Raw genomic sequence first — 23,701 nt, forward strand, 5'->3', positions numbered from 1 at the left:
CTTTTCGTCGTCTTTCGTTTTTCGTTTTAAGCCATGGCGTTGCCAGTTTCTGTTCGACTTGTGATATCTTCAGTCTATGTTTCCACGTTTCACTAGTAAATGTGGTAATGGGGATTCTCACGAGAAATACAGCGTGAAGAATTGGACTCTGTTTGATTTGGTGAAGATTAGTTGCAATGATTTATACAAAAGGAGACAGCAATCAGAATCAGTACTAAGCATTTTTCTTTCTGTTTTTAGATACATGTTTCTGTTTCTCAACAGTGTAAAACATCATTCACTCACTGGAAAATCTTTAAAGACGAGAGAACCACAACAGATCTTTAAAAAACAAAAATGTCGTAAGTTGACACATTCCCCGTTTCCATTCTCTATTCTATTTAACATGGTAGATCGTACAATAAATGTTCAATACATGTGTCATGTTTTGGTAGGTATCGTAGATCGTACAATAAATGTTCAATACATGTGTCATGTTTTGGTAGGTATCGTATGCGAAGTTGATCTTAAAATCGTAGAACAGTGGTATTTTAATATGTCTTTCTCTTCATCTTTTTCTTATTATGTAAAAACAGGAAATTTTCAATATTAATAATGTCAATAACACTTAAGAATTAAACATTTCAAGAATTTTGTGTCATTTTTCTTAGCATGACTTTGTTGGTTGATTTGTTCGATAAAAAGATTTTTATCTTGAATATGTAATTAAAAATATGAAAGTATATTATCAGTTGAAAGTATGAAAGTAAAGAAGTAAGCATTTCGTTCAGTCGTATATGACTATGAATATTCGTATCAATGTCCAGTTAAAGGTTATTGTACATAATGGTAGTATACAAAAAGAATATCGGCCGATTAAAACGTAAGTTATATTCAAGAATTTTGTGCTATGATCATTTTATTTAACAATGATAAAAATGAAATTGAATAAACTGTCTAGATAATTATTACATATGTGAACGTAGAACAAACTTTATAGTATAGGAAAATGAAGATGAAGAATAGTAAAACACAAAATAAATTTTTATCAATTTTCATTCGATTCGTTATATTCATTGGAATTAATCTTCAAAATTAATAAATACAAATATTGAACTTCAAATGACCTTGCAGTTAACACAGAATATACATAGAACATAGAATATCGGAGCAAAAACTTTTTTTTATATGTGATGAGATAAAGGAGGATTAAAAGGTTCATAAGAACCCGGAAGTGTCATTTCATTTTGCTGTGTGCTGTGTGCAGGCCTACTACTATAGCTCGGTTGTTGTCTCTTTGGTACTGTTGCTTCTCTGATGGTTATTCTCTTTGGATATATGACTCTTCTAACCTTTCCAGTTTTTGCTGGAATAAATGTAACCATAGTTATCTAAAGTGAGTTTTTCTTAAATCTTTAGACTTTTATTTTTTGTAAATATTAGACAATTAATTTTTATATAACTTTAACATTTTCAAAATATCTCGATTTCCTTTATTCTCATTTCCAAAAAGTTGAGTAATTTTAACTCACAAGAGTTAAGAGGATTAAAAGGGAATTCCAATTAATATTATTATCGTCTAGCATTTAACTACCAAACCTGAAGTCTTAAATTTAAAGTTTTGCATTTGCAGTTTATGCTCCATACACATGGAATAGTAATAATCTTAATCCAAAATACTGTAATAAATTAAGTTACATAAGATAAACAGCCTAACGGCAACTTCAAATAGGGTCTTTATTTTTTGTATTGTCTTCTATTGAGTGTGAAACAGTGGCGGAAGTTACTTAAAGGATATTGAAACTAATATGTCGATGATAAACTGACAACAGCATGACAAAAAACGAAAAACCATAAAAGACAAACAACAGTCTACAAAACACAACATAAAAAAACTTAAGACTTAGCAAAACAAACCCCACCAAAAACTGGGAGTGATTTCAGTCGTGTTACAGAAGGGTAAATGCAATCTAAATCTAAAATGCTTCAATTTATAACAAAATTTACTTGAAAAGTGCCTTAATTTCAGATTTCTATCCAGACAGAATTAATATGCAGTGATAGGTATAGCCATCTAAGAAAGTTAGTAGAATAAACAGTTATGTCAGTTTTCTATTTCTTTGTCTTTACTTGTAAGTTTGTTTTTCTTTTATATCATTTACAAAAAAACCCAAATCGCCGGTTAGAAAGTCTCCTAAAATATTAAAAACCATTTTTTTTGTTAGACGAATTCACATTTTATTGAAATAAATACTAGTATCGATTTTTTATTTTTTGGTCAATTGAAATAAAAACATGAAATGAATGATAGTTTGTTAAGCTTAGAATATTCTAGAAGTGAAGTATATTGTTGTCTGTCCGTATGTCCGTCTATTACTCAAGCATTGATATGAAAAACGCGAACCAAAATATGAATTCAAATTATCTCTATTCACCCATTTTTAATAACAACGGTAGTTCAAACAGTCTTTTATGGTTTTGTTTTAATTCTACGGAGATTTATCCCGTGAAATGCGTCTTTTATCAGACATTGATTACTAACATAGATATGCTTGACTGCATTTTTATATTGACCGATTCTGTCAAATTTAAGAACGTAAGTTGAACTATTTATATTCTAATATTCTTGCTTGATAATCATAAAACTTGAATGCATTGCGAATAAATTTTATTAAACAATGACATAACACCAGATAGAAATCTTAAAAACTATAATTCGGTATTCAAAAACGAAAGTGTCTATACAATATGTCAGGATCTGAATCTAGAGACTATCAAAGACCTACAATAAAGACCAGAATTCCTTTCCTACAAAAACATTTAGATATCTATACTAAATACAACCACTAAAGTTCTTAACCAGAGCACAGACTATGTGTCGTAGTTAAAGAAGATTGAACCTTTCCCTGTTAAATATCGGTCATTGAAACTAAGGGTATGTCAGACAACGTACGGAAACACTGAAGGTTATTTGGGATACGTTGACAGTTATATTTAACTACAAAACAATATCGTATTAAACTGTATTTCGTTAAATCTAATTGTTACTGTATCTGTTGCTATATAAATAATAGTTTTACAGACAATCTGTAGCCATCAATTGAATGAAATTACTCCAAGACTTGTAAAATAAATTTTAACGGAAAACAGAAAATTATTTATACAACTATTCATATAAATTTTGTCACAATATTTGACACCTAATGTAATAAAATTGAGAATGGAAATGGGGAATATGTCAAAGAAACAACAACCCGACCAAAAACAGACAACAGCCGAAGGCCACCAATGGGTCTTCAATGCAGCGAGAAAATCCCGCACCCAGAGGTGGTCCTCAGCTGGCCCCTAAATAAAATTGTGTGCTAGTTAAGTGAAAATGGACGTCACACTAAACTCCAAAACATATAAATGAACTAAAATTAAAAATACATACAAGACTAACAAAGGCCAGAGGCTCCTGACTTGGGAGAGGCGCAAAAATGCGGCGAGGTTAAACATGTTTTGTGAGATCTCAACCCTCCCACTATACCTCTAGTCAATGTAGAAAAAAGAAACACATAGCAATACGCACAGTAAAACTCAGTTTAAAAGAAGTCCGAGTCCGATGTCAGAATAGGTAACAAAAGAAACTAAGCAAAATGACAATGATACATAAATGAACAAAGGACTACTAGCAGTTACGAACATGCCAGCTCCAAACCTCAATTAAACTGATTGAAAGATTAGGTCTTTATCATATGAAAATCAGGTACAATCCCTCCCGTTAGGGGTTCAGTATCATACCATCATAAAATATATGAGAAGAACATAACCCGTATCATGCCAACAACTGGTTTTAGAATAAATGTGTTTATTTCCGATGCAAAGACCCTATGAGTGAATCAATACTTGGCTTTTGAGGATTTGTTGTGTCCAGCAACTACTTTGAAGTAAGTCGTTAAAGCGTGTCAGTCTATGATGTTTTCCTCAATAAAACTAAAAAGTATGAACGTATTTGAAATTGAAAGCCGGATCCTATGGTTTTACACCCTGTCAACTTATATTTTGGCATTGCACAAAGTTATGCTTTTCGAAGACTCAAAATTTGTTGGATGTGCAATCATTGATATTTTAGTCTGGGAAAGCCTGATTTATTTATAGGTTGCAATTGGCTTTGAACTAGTTTTCATTAACTACGAGTTCTCTTAGATCGGTACTTTTTGACTTTTGTCTTTTTGTCTTTTTTGTTTGCTTCGTGTCGATCTGAGCAGTCAAGCTCATTTCAAATGATTATTACAGTTGCTTCTAATGTTTGGCGGTTGGTGTTATCGATTAAATTTGTTGAATAGTTGAGGCATTCGATATCTTACTATACGGTAAAGGTTTATTTGCTCATTGCTGAAGGCCGTACGGTGACCTTTAGCTACTCACATTCACATTCACTTCTATTGGATTGTTGTCTCATTGTCAATATCTCTTAATGTTTATATTAAACACATTTAATGTTATAAAACGTTAAATAAGTATTTAGCATGTGCTTTTTTTTTAGTTAATATCTCAAATGTTGAATAATTACTTGGACAAATCAAGTGAGACTTACATTTCATAGTAGCTGAGATCCAAAATATGATTACTGCAAGGATTATACTTCCAACAATGCCACCAGCAATGGCCCTAGTAAAATAATAAAATTCCAATATAAATTAACGGAGTGAACATCTATTATGAAATGTAGACATGCAAAAGTCTATCATAGTAAATACGTGTAGTTATGAAACCAAAATAATGTATCTGAAATGAAAATCAAGAAACAATAACAAAAAAACCCAAACATATAAATAAAAAGTGTGTTTACCCTTAAAATATCCTAACACAAATATTAAAGATGACCTAAACTTTTGATACTGCGAAATGAAAATACTACAAAAGAGGGACGAAAGATACCAGAGGGAAAACAAACTGACAACGCCATGGCCAAAAAAAAAAAAAAAAAGACAAACAGACAAATAATAGTACAGATGACACAACATAGAAAACTAAAGACTAAGCAACACGAACCCCATCAAAATCTGGGGGTGATCTCATGTGCTCCGGAATGGGTAAGCAGATCCTGCTCCACATGTGGCAATCGTCGTGTTGCTTATGTTATTACAAATCCGGTAAATAGTCTAATTCGGTAGGTCACATTCGTGAAAAGGGAAAGGTATTGTAGTTACGACATAAGGAACATATCCGATATCATCTGTGAAACGGTTATTCCATAACGGTCAACCAACTCGTGATGGCGTCCGTAAAATTTACGAAGGGATGATTTCAACTTCACCATTTGGAACTACAACATTGTATGTTATGCTAGAGTTTGTCGTGGTCATCTGTAAATACTAATAGTAGCCTCGGTTGATGACAAAGTGCACTCCCTTTCGGGTCATGCGTTCTGTCTTCAGCTTTGACACCTTTTCACATATACAGTCAATTCTAAACACAACAGTATTCTCATTTTATTTTGTTTTGACTTTCATAAACAAAAGTCAAATAGTTTTTGTGAACAAGCAATGCATATTTGTAGAAATTATAAGAGTTAACTTACCCTCCTGATGGTGAGGATGATAGTGATGATGAGCTGCGCGCATAACAACTTGATGTACCGGTACAACTGTAACTTAAAGGACAACACCAAGAATACCCGGTACAATGATAGTAACTACCAGGACAAGATCCTACAATAATATGGATGAAAGTAACTACCAGGACTAGATCATACAATAATATGGATGATAGTAACTACCAGGACTAGATCATACAATAATATGGATGATAGTAACTACCAGTAACTACTAGATCCTACACAAGTATAAATAATACTTACGTTCTTATTGACTTCAAACGGATATAGGATACATCACCATCTTATTAAGGGCATACAAAATTTAAAACTACTATTAACGACTCAATATTGATCATAATGTGAGTGTATTTTTCAGGTCTTTAAGGCGATTAAGGCACAATATGACGATCAGGTATATAGACCCCCTTTTTTCTTTATTTCAATTAAAACCAATTACTTCTAATTTTTTATTTAATTATAATTTCATATAAATAAAAATAGTTGTTAGTTTTATTTGTAAAGAACTGGAGGATTTACTATTATTTCATCACATCTGTCGGAAAAATAAGAAAAAGTGTCATTCGTCACAACTCGGCCAGATAGAAGGAGAGTAGCGGATTCACCCGAGGATTGCCGATTGGAAAAAGTGTAAGTGTTTTCCGCCCCTTTTATCTAATAAACTTATATAAAGGAGCCTTTAATTCAGTGGTTGTCGTGTTTGTTTCTGTGTAACATATTTGTTTTTCGTTCATTATTTTGTTCATAAATTAGGCCGTTAGTTTTCCCGTTTGAATTGTTCTTCGTTTGTCAATTCGGGACCTTTTATAGCTGATTATTAGATATGGGCTTTGCTCGTTGTTGAAGGCTGTACGGTGACCTAAAGGTGTTAATTTCCGTGTCATTTGGTTTCTTTTGGGGAGTAGTCTCATTGGCAATCAGACCACATCCTCTTATCTTTATATTATAATAAACTAAATAACTACCTTTCAAAGTTCTTTGGTGCCTTACTGTTTCCAAAGACCGTCAAGCAATTAATTAATTTTCTTAATTTTATTTTTGTGGTTTGTCTCTTATATTTATACACTCATCGTCGATTCCAATAAATAACTGACTTTGGCATACTAACTTTAATGTTAATGGCGGATCTCTGCTGGTCTCTGTTTAATTTTTATGTGACTCTTTTGACACTGAGCGATTAGTTAAACACTTGTCTTTTGTTAAAGACCATATTTCAATCCTTTGGACCCCTTTCAGTCCTCTGTTTTTTTCTAAATGGTTGTAAAACTGTTTAGACCAAATCTAAGGTACGAGTTCGGATTTAAGGACAAAAGGTAACGGTTTTACATACCACGGAATATTTTTAAAAGTATATTTTTTATCTTGTAATTAAATACCGCTTTTTTATTACTCTGTATTTATTTTATTATTTGTTTTCCACAAAAGGTTCAACATTTCAGCATATTCACTTTATCGAGATCAGTAAATGAGAAATTTTCATTGTCGGTACTTTTTCTTAAAAAAAAAGTTAATAATATTCTGTCTGTTATAAAGTCCCCACCAACCAGTCGGTGTACGCTCTATATTAAACATCACGGGATTTTTTTTTTATCGAAGCTGTCCTAGGATCTGTTCTGAGACTTATAAATAAGAATAATGTTAGGACCGACTTACGACATGTCTCAGCATGCACATCGAAGCTGTCTTAGCTAGGATGTCCTAACCGCTGTCAGGGTAAAGAGAAATATGATTTTGTTTTAAATGTTTGATATATAATTCGTCTAAATAACAGCCCAACAATGTTAGATCTGTAAATTTGCGGAAGTAAATTTTTGTTCTTTCCTGGCCGGGATTCGAACTCATGCTACTGAGATATCGTGGCACCAAATCGCCTTGCACTATGCCCGACGCGCTAGACCACTCGACCAACTAGGCTCGATAAAAATCAAGCTTTCGGTGGCCGGGTGTTACCTTTCATCGTCAGTTTGTTTCTAGCATTGTAACACAGTACATGATATATAAGGCATGAAGATGGAATTTTACAGATCAGCTAAATTATCTATCCGAATCCCGCCCAGGGAAGAACAAAAATTTGCTTCCGCGAATTTACAGATCTAACATTGTTGGGCTGCTATTTAGAAGAATTATGTATACAGAATGTGTTTTCAGCCTTGTATCACCATCACTGGTGATCCGATGGATAAAATCTGTCGTATAGTTGTCACTGGTTTAGACGTACTTATATATATAAATATATAATTGCGGTTTTTATCCAACGCAATCATAGGTTTGAATGTTGTTTTCAATTTAGACTTGTTTATATTTTTTTCGTTTGGGCTTGTATTATATTTTCCTTCGGGTTTATATGATCCGTTCATCCTATTTCGACTCTTTAAAATTCAAGAGTCTATCCTAAATTGAGGTAAATTATATGGCCTTCCAAATACCGTTTCGATCCCAAACATCACTGAAGAGACACTAATTGTCGAAATCCGGATATGGTGTACAAATGTTTGCACCTCATGTTTGCGGTATACCATCTTCTCCGCAAGTTTATTGTTTTCTGTTTGGTATTAAATTAATAATTAAGATCCATGTTACATCTCGTGATCAATTATTTGGCAATCGTCAATGGTAGTCAGCAGGGTTTAAGAACATCAGTTGTTCGACCTGTTAGTCAAATGCGATTTGTTAAAATATACTTTTCACTTTTTTGGTCTTTTGGAAAATATTGTTTGTGCTGTATTTAGACCCCTCTACCAAGAAATTTGTTTTACATGCACACGTATAAAATGGCGGTTTTTATCCAACGCAATCATAGGTTTGAACGTTGTTTTCAATTTAGACTTGTTTATATATATATATTATATTATAATAAACTAAATAACTACCTTTCAAAGTTCTTTGGTGTCTCACTGTTTCCAAGGACCGTCAAGCAATTAATTAATTTTCTTATATATATATATAATGTCTAAAAATAGCAACAATCAACATCCAATCTATTTAGGCGTGGATCAGTTTGTGAAAATAAACTGATAAGTTACTGAATTAAATTTATATAAATGTCTAAGAATATAACTTAAACACCCTTATTAATACACTAAAAAGTTCTATTAGATTTTAAATAGAAATACGCAACATTTCGCTAAACAAATTAGCTTCATCAGGCGTGTGCATCTCTCAAGATGAAATCGGATGCATGACAAAAAAATATTTTTGTAGCTTGAACTACACAAAGTTTGAGTAAAAGTTTAACAAAATTTATTGATGTTCTATAAAAAATATATGTTTGTAGCTTCAACTACATAAAGTTGGAGTAAAAGTTTAACATATTTATTGATGTTCGATAAATTGTATGAATTTCTATAAATTGTATGAATTTCTATAAATTGTATGAATTTCTATAAATTGTATGAATTTCTATAAATTAATTTGTATGATTTCCATATTATTGTTTTGATTTGTTTTTTAAATCTTTTTTCGTCTCTCTCATTGAGTCCATCAGGTTCAAGAGTTCGTAACTGGTGCATCCAAAATATCTCTCTCTTTTGTCTTCCTTGTGTATCCCAATTTTGGTTTTTCTCAATGATTTGAAATGTGACGTTTTCAAAATCATGTCCTGCTCTTAAAAGTTATCTTGTGATTGGGCAGTTTCTTTCTTTTGTATAAAATGACCGATGGTTATTTAGTCAGATGTTAAATGATGTTTCTGTTTCACCAACATATTGCAACTTGCATGTTCCACACGTTAGAAAACATATATATGGGAAATCGAGGCAGCAAGGAGAGTGGATGTGAAAATTGTGGGAGCGCATTTTATCCTATTGTATTGTTTTATCACGAACATTTTTAACATTTACACACTTCCTTTTAAGTACCAGTGTATATAATTACCAACGCACAAACTTTTTCTTTTACCTTTTATGACTAAATATTTTTTACCCCGATAGTTTTATCATGGAACATGTGTGAGTGATCGTTGTCGGCAGCCATTTTCAGCAGCCATCTTAGAATTTCCAGAAAACATTTAAGTTATCCCTTGAGATTGACATTTAAGTACTACAATAACACCAAAGATTAATTTATGACTGAGCATAAACTATTGAAATATTTGAGCAAGCCATTTAAACTTCCTACGGGAAAAAGAAAATTGACCCCCGTGGTCATTTCAGATAGTAAAGGTTTATATTTACAAAGAGCAACAACATCTAACTTTGAGACCCAAATTAAGTGGCGGTGCGGAAAATCAAAAACTTCCGCACAAGGGTTCAGTTGGATCACACAAAATCTTGACCAGAAAATACAACATTTACATAACATCTCTTCATACGTCTGGCTAGGGACATGTGATTTAACCCAATACAATAAAGGGGTGATTTCTCTTAAAACTGAATCTGATGAAGCAATCAACTCACTACTGAGCAATTTAGATAAAATTGTTGAACTATTTCAAAGATATCCAGAGAGCAAAATAACTATTATTGAAATTCCAGTTTATTCACTATACGAATGGAATAAAAGTCGAAATCATACTGACCCAAATCAATTTCTAGCTCAAGACGAAAAACTATTAGAACAAGTCCTCAGAGTAAATGACAAAATCAGAGAATTAAATACAACCTTAAATAGTAGAGCTCCAAACATAAATGCTGATTTAAAACGCTCAAATCTGAAAAGCTCTAAAAATCAACATAAAATGATTAGAGACCAATATAATTGGACACTTCATAAGGACGGTGTACATCCTAATAGAAACCTGTTTAGGGTTTGACTGCGAAAATTAAGCACTCAAATAAAAGCTGACTGCTGGTAGACAATTCAATCGTTCACAGGGCGACTGTGGGATTTCTACTACGACCCTGAAAAAGAACCATTTAGTGAATCTCCTGATTTCTTCGTTACATATATATTGGCAGGGCGACCGTGGGACTTTCCACTACGTCCCTGCACAATTAATATATTGTCCACATCAGGTATCACGATGTCACGCTCAATGACTAGACAGCTCTCAAAAGCGCTATCTACAAGCAGCCTATTGCCTACAAACTCTGTAACCCATAACAGACCATATAACTTGAACAAACAAAAAGCTCTAGATAAAAAGCATGACAATTGCCACCGTGAGCATATCAAATATGAAATGAAAGCAGGCAAAAACTTTGTCCTTATATATAGTACAGCGGCATATGAGCTAGCAAAAACATCTATTATGGATATCTTAAATTCAGAGGAATTTAGTGACCCTTATACTATCCAAACACAAACTGGGATAGACAACTCAAACTCAATCATAGATCATTGCTTCAAAGTTTTCAATAGAAAAAACAAAGGTCATCCTGGAAATCAGTTAAAATTCACAATAAACTGCTACAATTCCACCAATACAATGACCGTAAATGGAAATCATGTAGATATATTTGTCAATGACATATTAGAAATATTATGCAATATTCTTAAAGTAAATTTGAAAACATTGGATGTGATAAACCAAAACATTTCAACACAGTTGAACAACCAAAATATTAAAGAGAATACTGTTTCAAGAACAAGTACATCTGATCAATTAGCTATCAAAGATAATGACTCGCAAGAGCAACAAACAGTTACAACAATGTCAAAATCTAGACAACTATTAGAATACAGGAATAACAACACAAATTGTATAATAGATACAAATACAACATTAAATACGAACAGTAACAATTCATGCATATGTCCTATCTGTGAATCCGATGTAACTGTTGAGGGTAAGGCATGTGACTCTTTTGACCACTGGTTTCACTTCAATTGTGCCAATATACTTCCATCAGCCGTTCAAAATATATACAAAGAAACTGGATTTCACTGTGCACAGTGTAATGAACAGTTATTGTTTGATAACATTGATATACATGAAACTACACCAAAGCATGTACATGTAGACAAAAACACACCAAATTGTCCTACACAAGAGCATGATAGAGATCTAGATACACATGAAACAAGACCAAAGCATGTAGACAATAATATGCCAAACTGTCCTGCTCAAGAGCACGATAGAGAATTAGAAAATCTGAGACAGTCAAATATTCGGGTATCACAAAATCCTGACACAGAGATACTGATACAAAATATATCTTCTGAGCCAGACACAATGCCCACAATATCACAAGACAATAATACAACTGGTATCACATTCAAATCAGCTAATACTGTTACACCAAATACGAATGTCCAAAATAGGAAGAACATAAGGAAAAACCAATCAAAAATAGAGGAAAGAAATATTTCTAACTCTCAAAGAGCAAGAATTTTGAGTCTAGAAAACGAAATTCTACAACTGAAGAGAGTCATTGAGACTATACAAAACACATCAACTGGCACAAACAACAATATAGAAGCTCCAAACACTAAACATGGAAACAACTCTATAACAAACAACTGCCAAAACAACATACCAAATCAACAATATAGTAGCTGTAATACTTGCCACCACCATTCGTGCAATGATAGACAACAATCTTCCAACCACCAACAAGAGCTAATGGAACAACGTCTACGCTATCTAGAAAACCACATTAGTCTCAGCACGGCTCTAAATCTCCATATCTCATTACAATCGAGAATAGTAAACCAACAGCCAACTCATATACCTTATGCGCAACCCCCACAATTTCAAGGACATTACGCCTATCCAAATCAAATGGGGTACAATACACAGCACCCTAACAATTTCTATGGAGGACAGATTTACCAACAAGGTGTTCCACAATTTGGATATCCTACATACAACAACCCCTACCATTTAAATCAAGGAGGGATGTCACACTTTGGCACATTACCAAATCATAATATCAATGCATTAAGACATCATACAGTTCAACAAGTACCAACATATCATCAAACGCCAACATTCTGTCCGCCAACATACCGTCCGCCAACACATCAGCCGCCTATATATCAACATGACCAACAACATTCACAGCAAACTAGGCCAAGTCATGTAAACTACCAACAAAGGCAATCATCATCATCAATTGTTCAACCAACAACAACATTGAGATCAACCCCTCAAGTAAGCCAAAATATTCAGCCTATGAACAAAAATGCCTGTAGTTCAAGTATAAATATAGCAAATACTTCTGAACAACTCAAAGACAGTACTACCTACCTCAACCAACAGGAAAAACTACAAACTACCAATTCAAACCATACATTTAGTACTACAAAGATTAACATAGAGCATCAGACTAAAAATAGTGGGGCTGAAATATTAGATCACATTTCACACACCCAATTGGAAGACACGAACAATCAGGATGAACTAACTAAAATCACACAAATCCAAAGTCATCCTTTTCGGCAAAAAGGCCTCAAATACAAACCACCACACAATACAACTCTACTCGAAGAAATGATGGAATCCGGTAAGAGACGATCGATATAGTTACATGTAACATTGAAGGCGTTAAATCTAACACTGCATTTCTGGTCTCTTTGGCATCGGACAACAAGATTATATGTATTCAAGAACATTTTTTATGGGAATTTCAAAAACAATTTCTCTCTGATATACTATCAAATTTTGACAACTTCACACGCTGTCACGACTCAAATGATCCACTAGACGGATCAAAACTACCAAAAGGACAATCAGGGGTCTCAATTTTATGGCCAGATTCATGGAGTGGGAACGTTAAGAAATTAAAAGAGGGAAACGAAAGAATTGTAGCTATCACCCTATCCTCTAACAATGATATCTGCATAATCAATGCGTATCTTCCAACTAATGACAAAGACTCGGCATATGAGTACTCAGAATGTCTAGATATAATCTTTGATATAATACAAAAATATCAGGACCTTTATGAAATAATTTTCTGTAGGGATCTCAATGGAACTTTATTACATTCAAGATCAAACAAGCATGATAAATTACTGAAAAACTTTGTACAGGAATTAGGCCTTCAAACAGCTGGAAATTATGATTCAAAAATGACTTTCTTTCATCATTCTGGACAATCATCCTCTCAAATCGATTACATTTTAACAAGAAATATATCAATCTTCAAAGAACACAAAATTTGGGACCGTTCAGCGACAAATAGCTTAGCTCATGTGCCAGTAGAAACAAAAACCACTGTAACAATTCCAAGTGTTGCAAATAGAAAACCATCTGAAGGAACCTCATACAAAAAACTTCTCTGGGATGAAATAAACACTGAAATATACAACTCAAATTTATAAGAGGGTCTCCTTAAAATTAAATCTGAGGATTCAACTTCTGACCAACTTCAAACCATCACAAATGAATTACTGAAAGCAACAAAGGTAGCTGTTCCAGCAAAACCTATCAAATTACAAGGGCCAAAATGGAAAGCAACGCCAACCGTACGAAAACATCTGAAATCATGTAAATTACTATATTCACAATGGAAAAATCCGGGACGGCCACAAAACCATCCATCACATACTGAATTAAAAACAGCAAAGAAACTTTTGAGAAACTCACAAAGAATAGAGCAAGCTGTTGCTAGAAAACAACTCTACCAACAAATCATGGAAAAACCAACAACAAAACTTTTCTATAGACTGATAAATAGAAACCGAAATTCCAGAACTAGTACTACAACTTGTATAGAAATAGATGGTGAAATGGAATACTGTCATTCAAACCAAAGAAAAGTATTTGCTAATTATTATGAAGACTTAAGTATGCCAAAAAACTCGGAATATGACAAGTCCTATTTAGATCTCTGTCAAACACGTCAAAACCTAATTGAAAAATTTTATAAAGAAAATCCAGTAACATCTGACCCATACACAGAAACAGAAATTCAAAAATCAACAGAAACTCTAAATGTAGGGAAATCACCAGATGAATATGGGCTCACTGCCGAACATCTTAAGAATGCCAAATCAGTATTAACACCAGTATTAACAACTCTATTCAACAAAATCAAAGAGACCATCTCTATTCCAAGAGCCTTTAAAACAGGAATCCTTACTCCTGTTATAAAGAGTGGCAAAAACCCTCTAGATGTCAAGAGTTACAGAGGAATTACTGTTACTCCCATCATTGGAAAAGTACATGAACTGTGTATTCTTCAGAAACTCCAATTACATCCGGGTCAAGATTTACAATTTGGCTTCACAGAAGGATTATGTCCCCTTATGGCAAACTTACTTATAACAGAAGCAAAATGTGAAAAACTAAAAAACAACATACCATTATTCATAACAACAGTTGACGTACAATCAGCGTTTGATGTAGTCAAACATATTATACTAATGGACAAACTACTAGACCAAAATATTCCTCCAGATCTATTACAACTTATTAAGGGCCTATATACAGATTTAGAATCAAAAGTAAAGTGGATGGAGGATATCAGTGATAGTTTTAATATAAAACAAGGAGTAAGACAAGGAGGCACTTTATCTACACACCTCTATAAATTGTATGTCCAAGATCTACTTGAAGAACTCAAAAACAACTCTATTGGCTTCCATCTAGGAAATATTTACATAGGTGTACCTACTTGTGCAGATGACATTGCTTTATTGAGCTCGGACACATCAGAAATGCAATTAATGCTTGACATTATAGGTAGATATGCTGATCAGCATCAATATAACATCCATCCAATAAAAACTAAAATCGTACAGTGTAATACGCAAGAAAAAGATAACAGTTGGGTTTTAAAAGGAAAAACTATAGAACCAACAGATGCCACAACACATTTAGGTCTTCAAAGAACAAACAAAAGAGAAAATGAAATTAACATTGATGACCGCATTAAATTAGCAAGAAGAACAAAATACTCCTTAATGAGCTCCGGTCTTCATGGAACAAATGGGGTTGACCCAATTACAGGATATAACATCTATAAGACATATATTCTCCCAAGACTTCTATATGGTTTAGAAGTACTACCACTTACAAAAGGACAAATTGAAATACTAGAAAAAATTCATAAAAATACCTTGAGACATATTCAATCTCTGCCACAAAGAACAGCTACATCAGCAATATATCTACTCTTAGGAGCAATACCAGTTGAAGGAGAGCTTCACAAGCGGCAACTATCTATGCTCTACTCTTTATTATCGGCTAAAAACCAAACTATTCAAGATCTTGAACAACGCCAATCATCAATCAATTTTGACAATCCAAAAAGCTTCTTCTTTTGTGCAATGGAAACCAAACAATTGTACAATCGTCCAAATATATGAGAACTCCTAAGCAGTCTGCCTACTAAATATAAGTGGAAAACATTAGTGAATTTTAAAATGTCAAATTATTGGAATAATGCTCTTCAAATTGACACAGTCCAAAAGACATCACTTAAATATCTAGCTATAAACAAATTTAAAAATGGAAAGCCGCATATCTCCTACACCACATTGCAACCTACAATTCTTGATGTTCGAAAAGGTATAATCAAAAGTAGGATAATGACACGAACGTATACCCTACAAGCTGATCGGCATAAATTCAGCAGATATGAAATTACTCCAACTTGTCAAATGTGCAACCAAGAACCAGAAGACCTTATTTATATGCTTACTACCTGCTCAGCATTAAGTGAGACAAGAAAAGAAACTTTCAACCCAATAAAAACTTATGTAACCAAATTCATTGGAGAAATGAAGTGGAAAGAGACATTCATTGATAGACATAAAATTAAAGTCCTTATAATTGACTGTACAAACTTCACATATATATTTAGTGAAAGCAAGCTCATAATAGAAGAACTAGAAATGCTCACAAGAGATATGTGCTACAAGATGCATAACTCGAGACTAAAACTGATAAGTGTGTAATGGCTGTTGACAATTATCACTCAACTTAGAAACTTAAAGTCTATTTTAGATTTTTGCAAGTGTATATATATTCACGGATAGTGTACATAGTTGAAGACTTTTTATCCATATTACCCTCAAAAGAGGGGTGTTCCTACCAGAGGAAGGTTATACGAAGAAAAGAAGATGCACACGCCTGATGCAGCTAATTTGTTTAGCAAAATATTGCATATTTCTATTTAAAATCTAATAGAACTTTTTAATGTATTAATTAGCGTGTTTAAGTTATATTCTTAGACATTTATATATATATATATATAAGTGTCTATAAATAGCAACACATGACATACAAATCTATGGGAGTGTGGATTAATCAGTACAGAGATTAATACAATTACACAAGTAAAATTATAGATTGCCTAACAATGTAATCTTAACACACTATTTAGTATGTAAATATTAGAATGTTTAAAATATTTACAAAACAATAAATATAAACGCAATATTTCGCTAGACAAACTAGCTTTATCAAGCGTGCATCTATTCAGGTGAAATCGGATGTAGATGATAAGAAACTTTTGCAGTCAATGTACATGTTGCACATGAATTTAGCTGCCTTGTAAATAATACATAATGTGGATGAAGTTCAAGATTATATACAAAATTTGTGGTTGAAGTTTGCAACGTCCACTAGCCAATATTAAAGGATAAAAAGGACGATGCTGTGTATCAAATTATTCTTTATCTTACCTGTATCTCTTCTCGTCTTTTTCGTTAAGACCATCCGGTTCTAATGTGTGGAGCTGGTGAATCCAAAAGTTTTCTCTTCTCCTTCTCGCCGTGGTGTCCCACTCGGTGTTGACTTCTTAGGACACCACGGCGAGAAGGAGAAGAGAAAACTTTTGGATCCACCAGCTCCACACTTTGGAACCGGATGGTCTTAACGAAAACGACGAGAAGAGATACAGGAAAGATAAAGAATAATTTATAACCTGATAAAAATAATCACCAATCAGTATTTGTATTTTATCGTAGGACGATAACTCTGTGAAGCAGTTGCCCGGGAAAGTAGAACTTAGATATTCATTTATATCAGTTTGGCAAGTGGGACTCTCGCTAAGATTCATCCTATATAAGACTTGGTTCACAGGTTAACAATTTGTTCGTGTTAACAATTTTAGTCTTGCAGACTTAAAGTCTAGCAAGTTTGACAGATAGGGCTGCCTTCCTTGGGCAAAATTAAATTTAGAGAAAACATCTAGACGGCTTTTATCATTAATTTCTTGATATTACCTTCTACGAACAAACCTTCCAAAAAACTGTTTAAATATATTAGAGTTAGCATTCGAGTTGTAAAAGTGATCCAGACCAACCATATTAAATAAATTGATCATATATGTGTTTAAGAATGCATCGAATTTCACCAGTAGTAAATAATTATAAGATTAAAAATAAAAAATACTTTCAAACTTTATGAAACAAAAAATGTAACAACGTTTTTATAATGACTGAAAAAATTATTTGTAAATACTGAAATCTAATAAATTTACAGATAATCGGTAACAATCAATATATTCTTAATGGATTTAATTCGAAGTGTCACGGTTTTATACTTTACAGAGTTCAAAGGCGCATCTCGTGCATCTTTCATACAAATACGGAGTACATAAATTATTTCATTACAGATAATAGGCGCTTGGTGAATTGCCCCCCTTTTTTAATCTTTTTTCGTGATTTATCATAAACGTGAAAATTTGAATAGAGGGGCACCATATATCTAACGTCACAGTACCCAAATTGCACCGAGTACCCAATTGCACCTATTTAACAAAAATAGCTGCGGAATTCTTACAAGTTTTCTTTGAGACTAAACAATTTTTATTTTTATGATTTGACATTATATACGTCTTTCAACATAGGTAAATATATTCAAATATAAACAAAACGTTTACAGGAATAATCAACAGATGAAGCATTTACAGGAAAAAGTAAAATCTGCGGAAACGTCGCTATGCGACGTTCACAAAAAGTCATCTTTTAAAAATGAGCAAATAAAATATGTTATAAGCATCCATTTCTTAAAAATTGAATGGTAAGCATGGACTTATGTCAAATTGTTCTAAATATTTAAAGAAATAAAGCAAAACGTCTGTTATACGATTTTTAAGAATGTAAATTTAAGCATGGATGCAATTTGGGTACTCCTCGTTACTGAATCATTCATCGTTTGGAGGTCAGTTCAAACCCATTTTCCAATGATTCAATATGGATTCAAAATCAAATTGGTGTAACTATATAGTAAATAAGGATACGTCTACAAAATAAACACAGAATGGAAACTTTTGTCTGGATCATAAAAAAACATAGGGGAAAAAACTGTCAAAATAGGTGCAATTTGGTACCCTCACGTTACTACTGTCCCTTTTGATTTTTAGATAATTTGGACAAAATTTGGGGTAAAAAAATCAGTTCTTGTCTAAAAAGCATACAATTGGAGAAACGTCTTTTGTGCTAGAATTTTAATACAAATTAACAAAAAGTTATGTTATATTATTCCTAATAGATCCCAAATAACAAATGTGAAACATCTTTTTGTGCTAGACTTTGCAAGAAAATTGATATACAGATATAATACGCGATTTCAAATTGATCCAAAGTAACAAATATTTCTGTTCAAAATTGGATATTTTTAGAAATATCTCTTAGTGCTAGAATTTAAACAAAACTGATATTTGGGTATCATGCAATTCAATATTATTTCCAGGTGTCGCAAATAGATTTTTTGAAAAAGGGAATAGATGTGGGAAACAGTTAGTATTTCTTTTTGTTAAAAAAATAACCATTTAGAAATGTTTTCTCATGCTAAGATTTCAACAAAAATTGATATGTAGATGTAATAAAATATGTCGAAGTGATTAAAAATGTATAAAATAAGAAAATATAATAAAAATCGGTTTAAAATTATTTTTAGTTAAAAGATTACTAAATTTTGAGATATATCTTTTTACACTATGTTAGGATTTCAACAAAAACTGATTTATGCTATTCCAAATTCTTTTTCGTTTCCATTTGGCTGTGAGAAGACGAAATAGTTTACGGTTGACCTACTTGGAATGCCTGATACAAATGATTCCGAAAACAGAAATAAGCGTGCAATACATCATTTTGTAAATAATTCAAAGTAAATTCCCGATCTAAAAAGATTCTGATAGACAACGCGGAATCAAAATATAAAGAAACTGTCAATATCAAAAAAGCGAGTTTAGTACCTTGTGTTATATTACATTTATAAATGAGGTACAATATATGAAATTTCTTTAGAGAAAAAGTGCCTGTTGTAATGTTATATTGATTATAAATCATTTATTTCTGCATCAAGATGGGATAATTCACAACAGAAACCGTTCTTAGTAATTGGGAAACCAGCTATGAAATACAGATACGAAATGAGATGTTGAATAATATTATATAGTTTAATTGAAGATTCAATATATTTAGGTAGAGAACTTCAAACCGATAAAAAAACTTGATTCTAAAGGACAAGATACTATTGCAAACAAATAGATAAAAAACTCAAAGGAAAACACGTATAGATATGAAACACTGCTTTTGATCAGAGAACATTTGAAACTTAAGTACAGGCAAACATATCTTAAACTAGTTTTATATTATCATAACTAAGTTTACATAAGTTGTCGTCTGTTTGTGTAGTTCATACGTGTTTCTCGTTTCTCGTTTTTATATAGATTAGACCGTTGGTTCTTCGGTTTGAATGGTTTTACACTAGTAATTTTTTGGGGCCCTTTATAGCTTGCTGTTCGCTGTGAGCCAATGCTCTGTGTTGAAGGCCGTACCTTGACCTATAATGGTTTACTTTTATAAACTGTAACTTGGATGGAGAGTTGTCCTTTAGATCTTTGTCCAAACTGTTCATAAGTTCTGTGATCATTAGGATAATTTTTTTAAATGTATAGATAGTGAAAGCAAAAAAGCGATCCATGATAGTATTTCTAATAGTTCACGTTTTGATCACGAAATGGAAACAAATTTATGACAAATTGACAGAAAAGACCAATTTACAAAATCTTCGTTTTTTGTCACTTGACAAGTTAATAACATAAGATATATATTTTGATATGTATTGTAAAGAACCACGTTAAAGTCATATGTGAAACGATTTTCCTGCTACTATAGGAAAAGAAAATCTTTTGAGAGGATGTGCATGGTGAATGCTCACATGTTATACATTTTGTACTAGGTAAAACTAAAACAAAACTAGTTCATGAGAAGTATAGTTTTTGCAGCTCTTTATTTTGGATGGTTGTTTGTAGCCAAAATTCAGTTTAACAATAAACATCCAAATGCATATACTGTATATGTAGTGGCCTTTAAAAGAACATGTAAACGCTATATAAATTCCTGGTAGTGTATAATGCAAAACAGATATATATATATGAATGTAGCGTTGCCGTTAACACGATAATGTCTATTAAACATTAATATCTACGGTTTGTACTAATAATTATCGTCAGTACTTTGTTTAATATTCGTAGCAATAATTGAAATTGAGTGAAAACTCATTTTATTTACGTAATTTATTGGTTTTTCGGCAATCGGGTTGTATTGATAACTGCGTCTTTTCTTTTTATAAAAAGTCGTAAATATTCAGCAATTCAACGCCAATATGTTCATTATGGATATATAATCTAGCGTTTTTTTTTAATTGAAAGTTAAAAGACATGGTATGATGATAAAAGAAATATCTGGGCAGGGAAATATTAAGTGGTTAATTATTTTTTTGTAGGATACTTTCCTGTTTACAGGTTTTTACATTATTTAAAACATACTAGTTATATTTCTAAGATAATTTTTATTTTGAAAAAAAAATATATTTATATCGAAAGTTGCAAAGGCAACGATCGCGAGCAAAAACATGGCTATAGACGTTAAGTCAACTTCGGAAATTATGATCATGATATTGATCACAAGGAAGCTATTAAATCAAGAGTTCCAAATGGTGAAGTTGAAATCATCCCTTTGTATATTTTACGGACGCCATCACCAGTTGGTTGACCGTTATGCAATAACCGTTTCACAGATGATATCGGATATGTTCCTTATATCGTAATTACAATCCACTTCCTTTTTCACCACGAATGTGACCTACCGAATTAGACTATTTACCAGATTTGTAATAACATGAGCAACACGACGTGTGTCACATGTGGAGCATGATCTGCTTACCCTTCCGGAGTACCTGAGATCACCCCCAGTTTTTGGTGGGGTTCGTGTTGCTTAGTCTTTAGTTTTCTATGTTGTGTCTTGTGTACTATTATTTGTCTGTTTGTCTGTTTTAGCCATGGCGTTGTCAGTTTATTTTCGATCTATGAGTTTGACTGTCCCTCTCGTATCTTTTGCCCCTCTTTTATTGGCTCTGTGGAACAACGAAAGGCTGTTAATGACATCTATTGTGATTCTTTTTTTAGAAATGGGGATCTTATCCGACTTTCAACAATGAGCCTACCTTGCATTGCATGAAAAGCGAGAGAAGATAGCAAGGGTCGTAGAAAGTTAAGAAAACTGATGACTAAGCCGAAAGGAAAATTATCATTTCTCACCTCAGACTTGACATATTTTAGTTTCTTATTCCCAACTTGACATTTCTTATCTCCCAATTGACAATTTTCCTTCAAAAACATTTATAGCTTGAAGCTATATTTCTAATCTCAACTAGACATTGTTCAAACTTGACATTTTTACTTTAAAGTTCTCATTTCTTAGTTTATTATGTGATGTAAACGAACAATTATGATAATCTATATCAACTGTCCAATTGAAGTTGGTGGAACACATCGCACTAGGTCGACTGCCTCTGTAGCATATAACATATGACACTCGTCGTTATGCTAAATCATGTACAATTCCGGTAATAGCTTTTTGCAATGTCTCAATCGAGAAAAATGGGACGGGATTGTAGTTACGACGAGCAGAACATATATGTTATAATATGAAATACAAAAAACCTGGTATGGCAAATAAAAAAAAAAAAACAATGCGGCAGTGGAACGCACGGCCTGATTAATAATATATCAAAGATAAAAAACAATTGATTTGTTTTCTTTGGGTTTTGAAGTGCTATTTGTGATGTCCTTTCTAGTCATTGCTTTAGCATTTATTCATGAGGATTAATCCTTATACTAAATTTTAGCTAGGAATATTTGCTTTATTACGAACTTATCAAACCTACTCATTTTACATTTTCACCTTTTGGAAATCAAAAACTCGTATTTTTGTTTGCCTTACTTTATGTATAGGTAGAAAAGAAGAGAGGACTATTTAAAAAAAAATGGAAAACCGTATTTTCCACAAATAGAAGTAGTAGGAGTATAATATTTACGTCTTGTTGTTTTAGTAGATGCTATGTTTCTTTTGTTCATGCGATCAGCAATAAGCATTTTAGAAGTGAATAAGCTAAGATTCCATTTTCAACAAAAATTGACGTTTTGGCTCGATTTGCCTCTTCCATTAAGGTCTGTTTAAGGTATTAAAGTTCCTTACGTTTGCATGTATTAATTCACTCTCGGCTATCACATTTTTGGTAGAAATTTCCTGTCGAAATTAAATTCAGAAAATTGCGTCAAACATTCCAAATCTATTAAGATGATTTTTTTATCTAAGGTTTTAAAAAGATACTCACCATGCACTGAAGAAATAAACACCAGGATAATTAAAAGTAATGCATCCATTATACTTTTTTTGTAAATTTGTAAAGGTAATTTCAAGCAGATCATAATAATGTAATATGCTGAGTATACACTATCTCTTGATATTTTTACTTATATAAATATGGATAAACAGTTAGATGTTTTTAAGTATCCCTATACAGCACGTTAATGTAATGCAATATTGATTCAATACATCAACTTTTATAAAGCGTTTTGTAGATCATAATTTTCTTCACTGATGATTAGATGACAAAGAACAAGACAGTATATATAGATTTAAAATCTTAAGTCATAATTAATATTCTAAAATGTATCAATTAACACTTTAAGAACCATGACCGCCGTTAACCACTAGGTCGCCCTTTAACACAATACAAACACAGGATAGAATGCAACGTTGCGAAAATAAAAGGCTATCGTTCCAAATAATCATTTCAACTTCCTTGGGAACATAGCGACCGGATAATTAACCAATTAACAATAACCAACATTTAGAAAATATCCCCCCTGAATGCTTGGTACAAAAGACAAAACAAGCCGCATAGAAACTTGTCCGATTGATATTATGATTACAATTTATAATTACCAGCCAGATAGTTTTTGACGGAGATTATCTAGAACTTAGGAATAA

The 23,701-nt window shown here is 32.6% G+C and overlaps 1 protein-coding gene across 1 annotated transcript; it reads right to left on the bottom strand.

Moving 5' to 3' along the window:
• Positions 1–884: 884 nt before the first annotated feature.
• Positions 885–23,313, bottom strand: LOC127737304 (uncharacterized). The gene is made up of 4 exons (XM_052247891.1): positions 23,043–23,313; positions 5,546–5,675; positions 4,559–4,632; positions 885–1,345 (listed from the first exon to the last, which is right to left on the bottom strand). Exons 1-4 carry the CDS (start codon positions 23,134–23,136, stop codon positions 1,164–1,166), a joined length of 480 nt encoding a protein of 159 aa, XP_052103851.1. The 5' UTR covers positions 23,137–23,313; the 3' UTR covers positions 885–1,163.
• Positions 23,314–23,701: the final 388 nt, after the last annotated feature.

This window comes from Mytilus californianus, unplaced genomic scaffold, assembly GCF_021869535.1.
Source record: "Mytilus californianus isolate M0D057914Y unplaced genomic scaffold, xbMytCali1.0.p SCAF_4, whole genome shotgun sequence".
Taxonomy (NCBI): domain Eukaryota; kingdom Metazoa; phylum Mollusca; class Bivalvia; order Mytilida; family Mytilidae; genus Mytilus; species Mytilus californianus.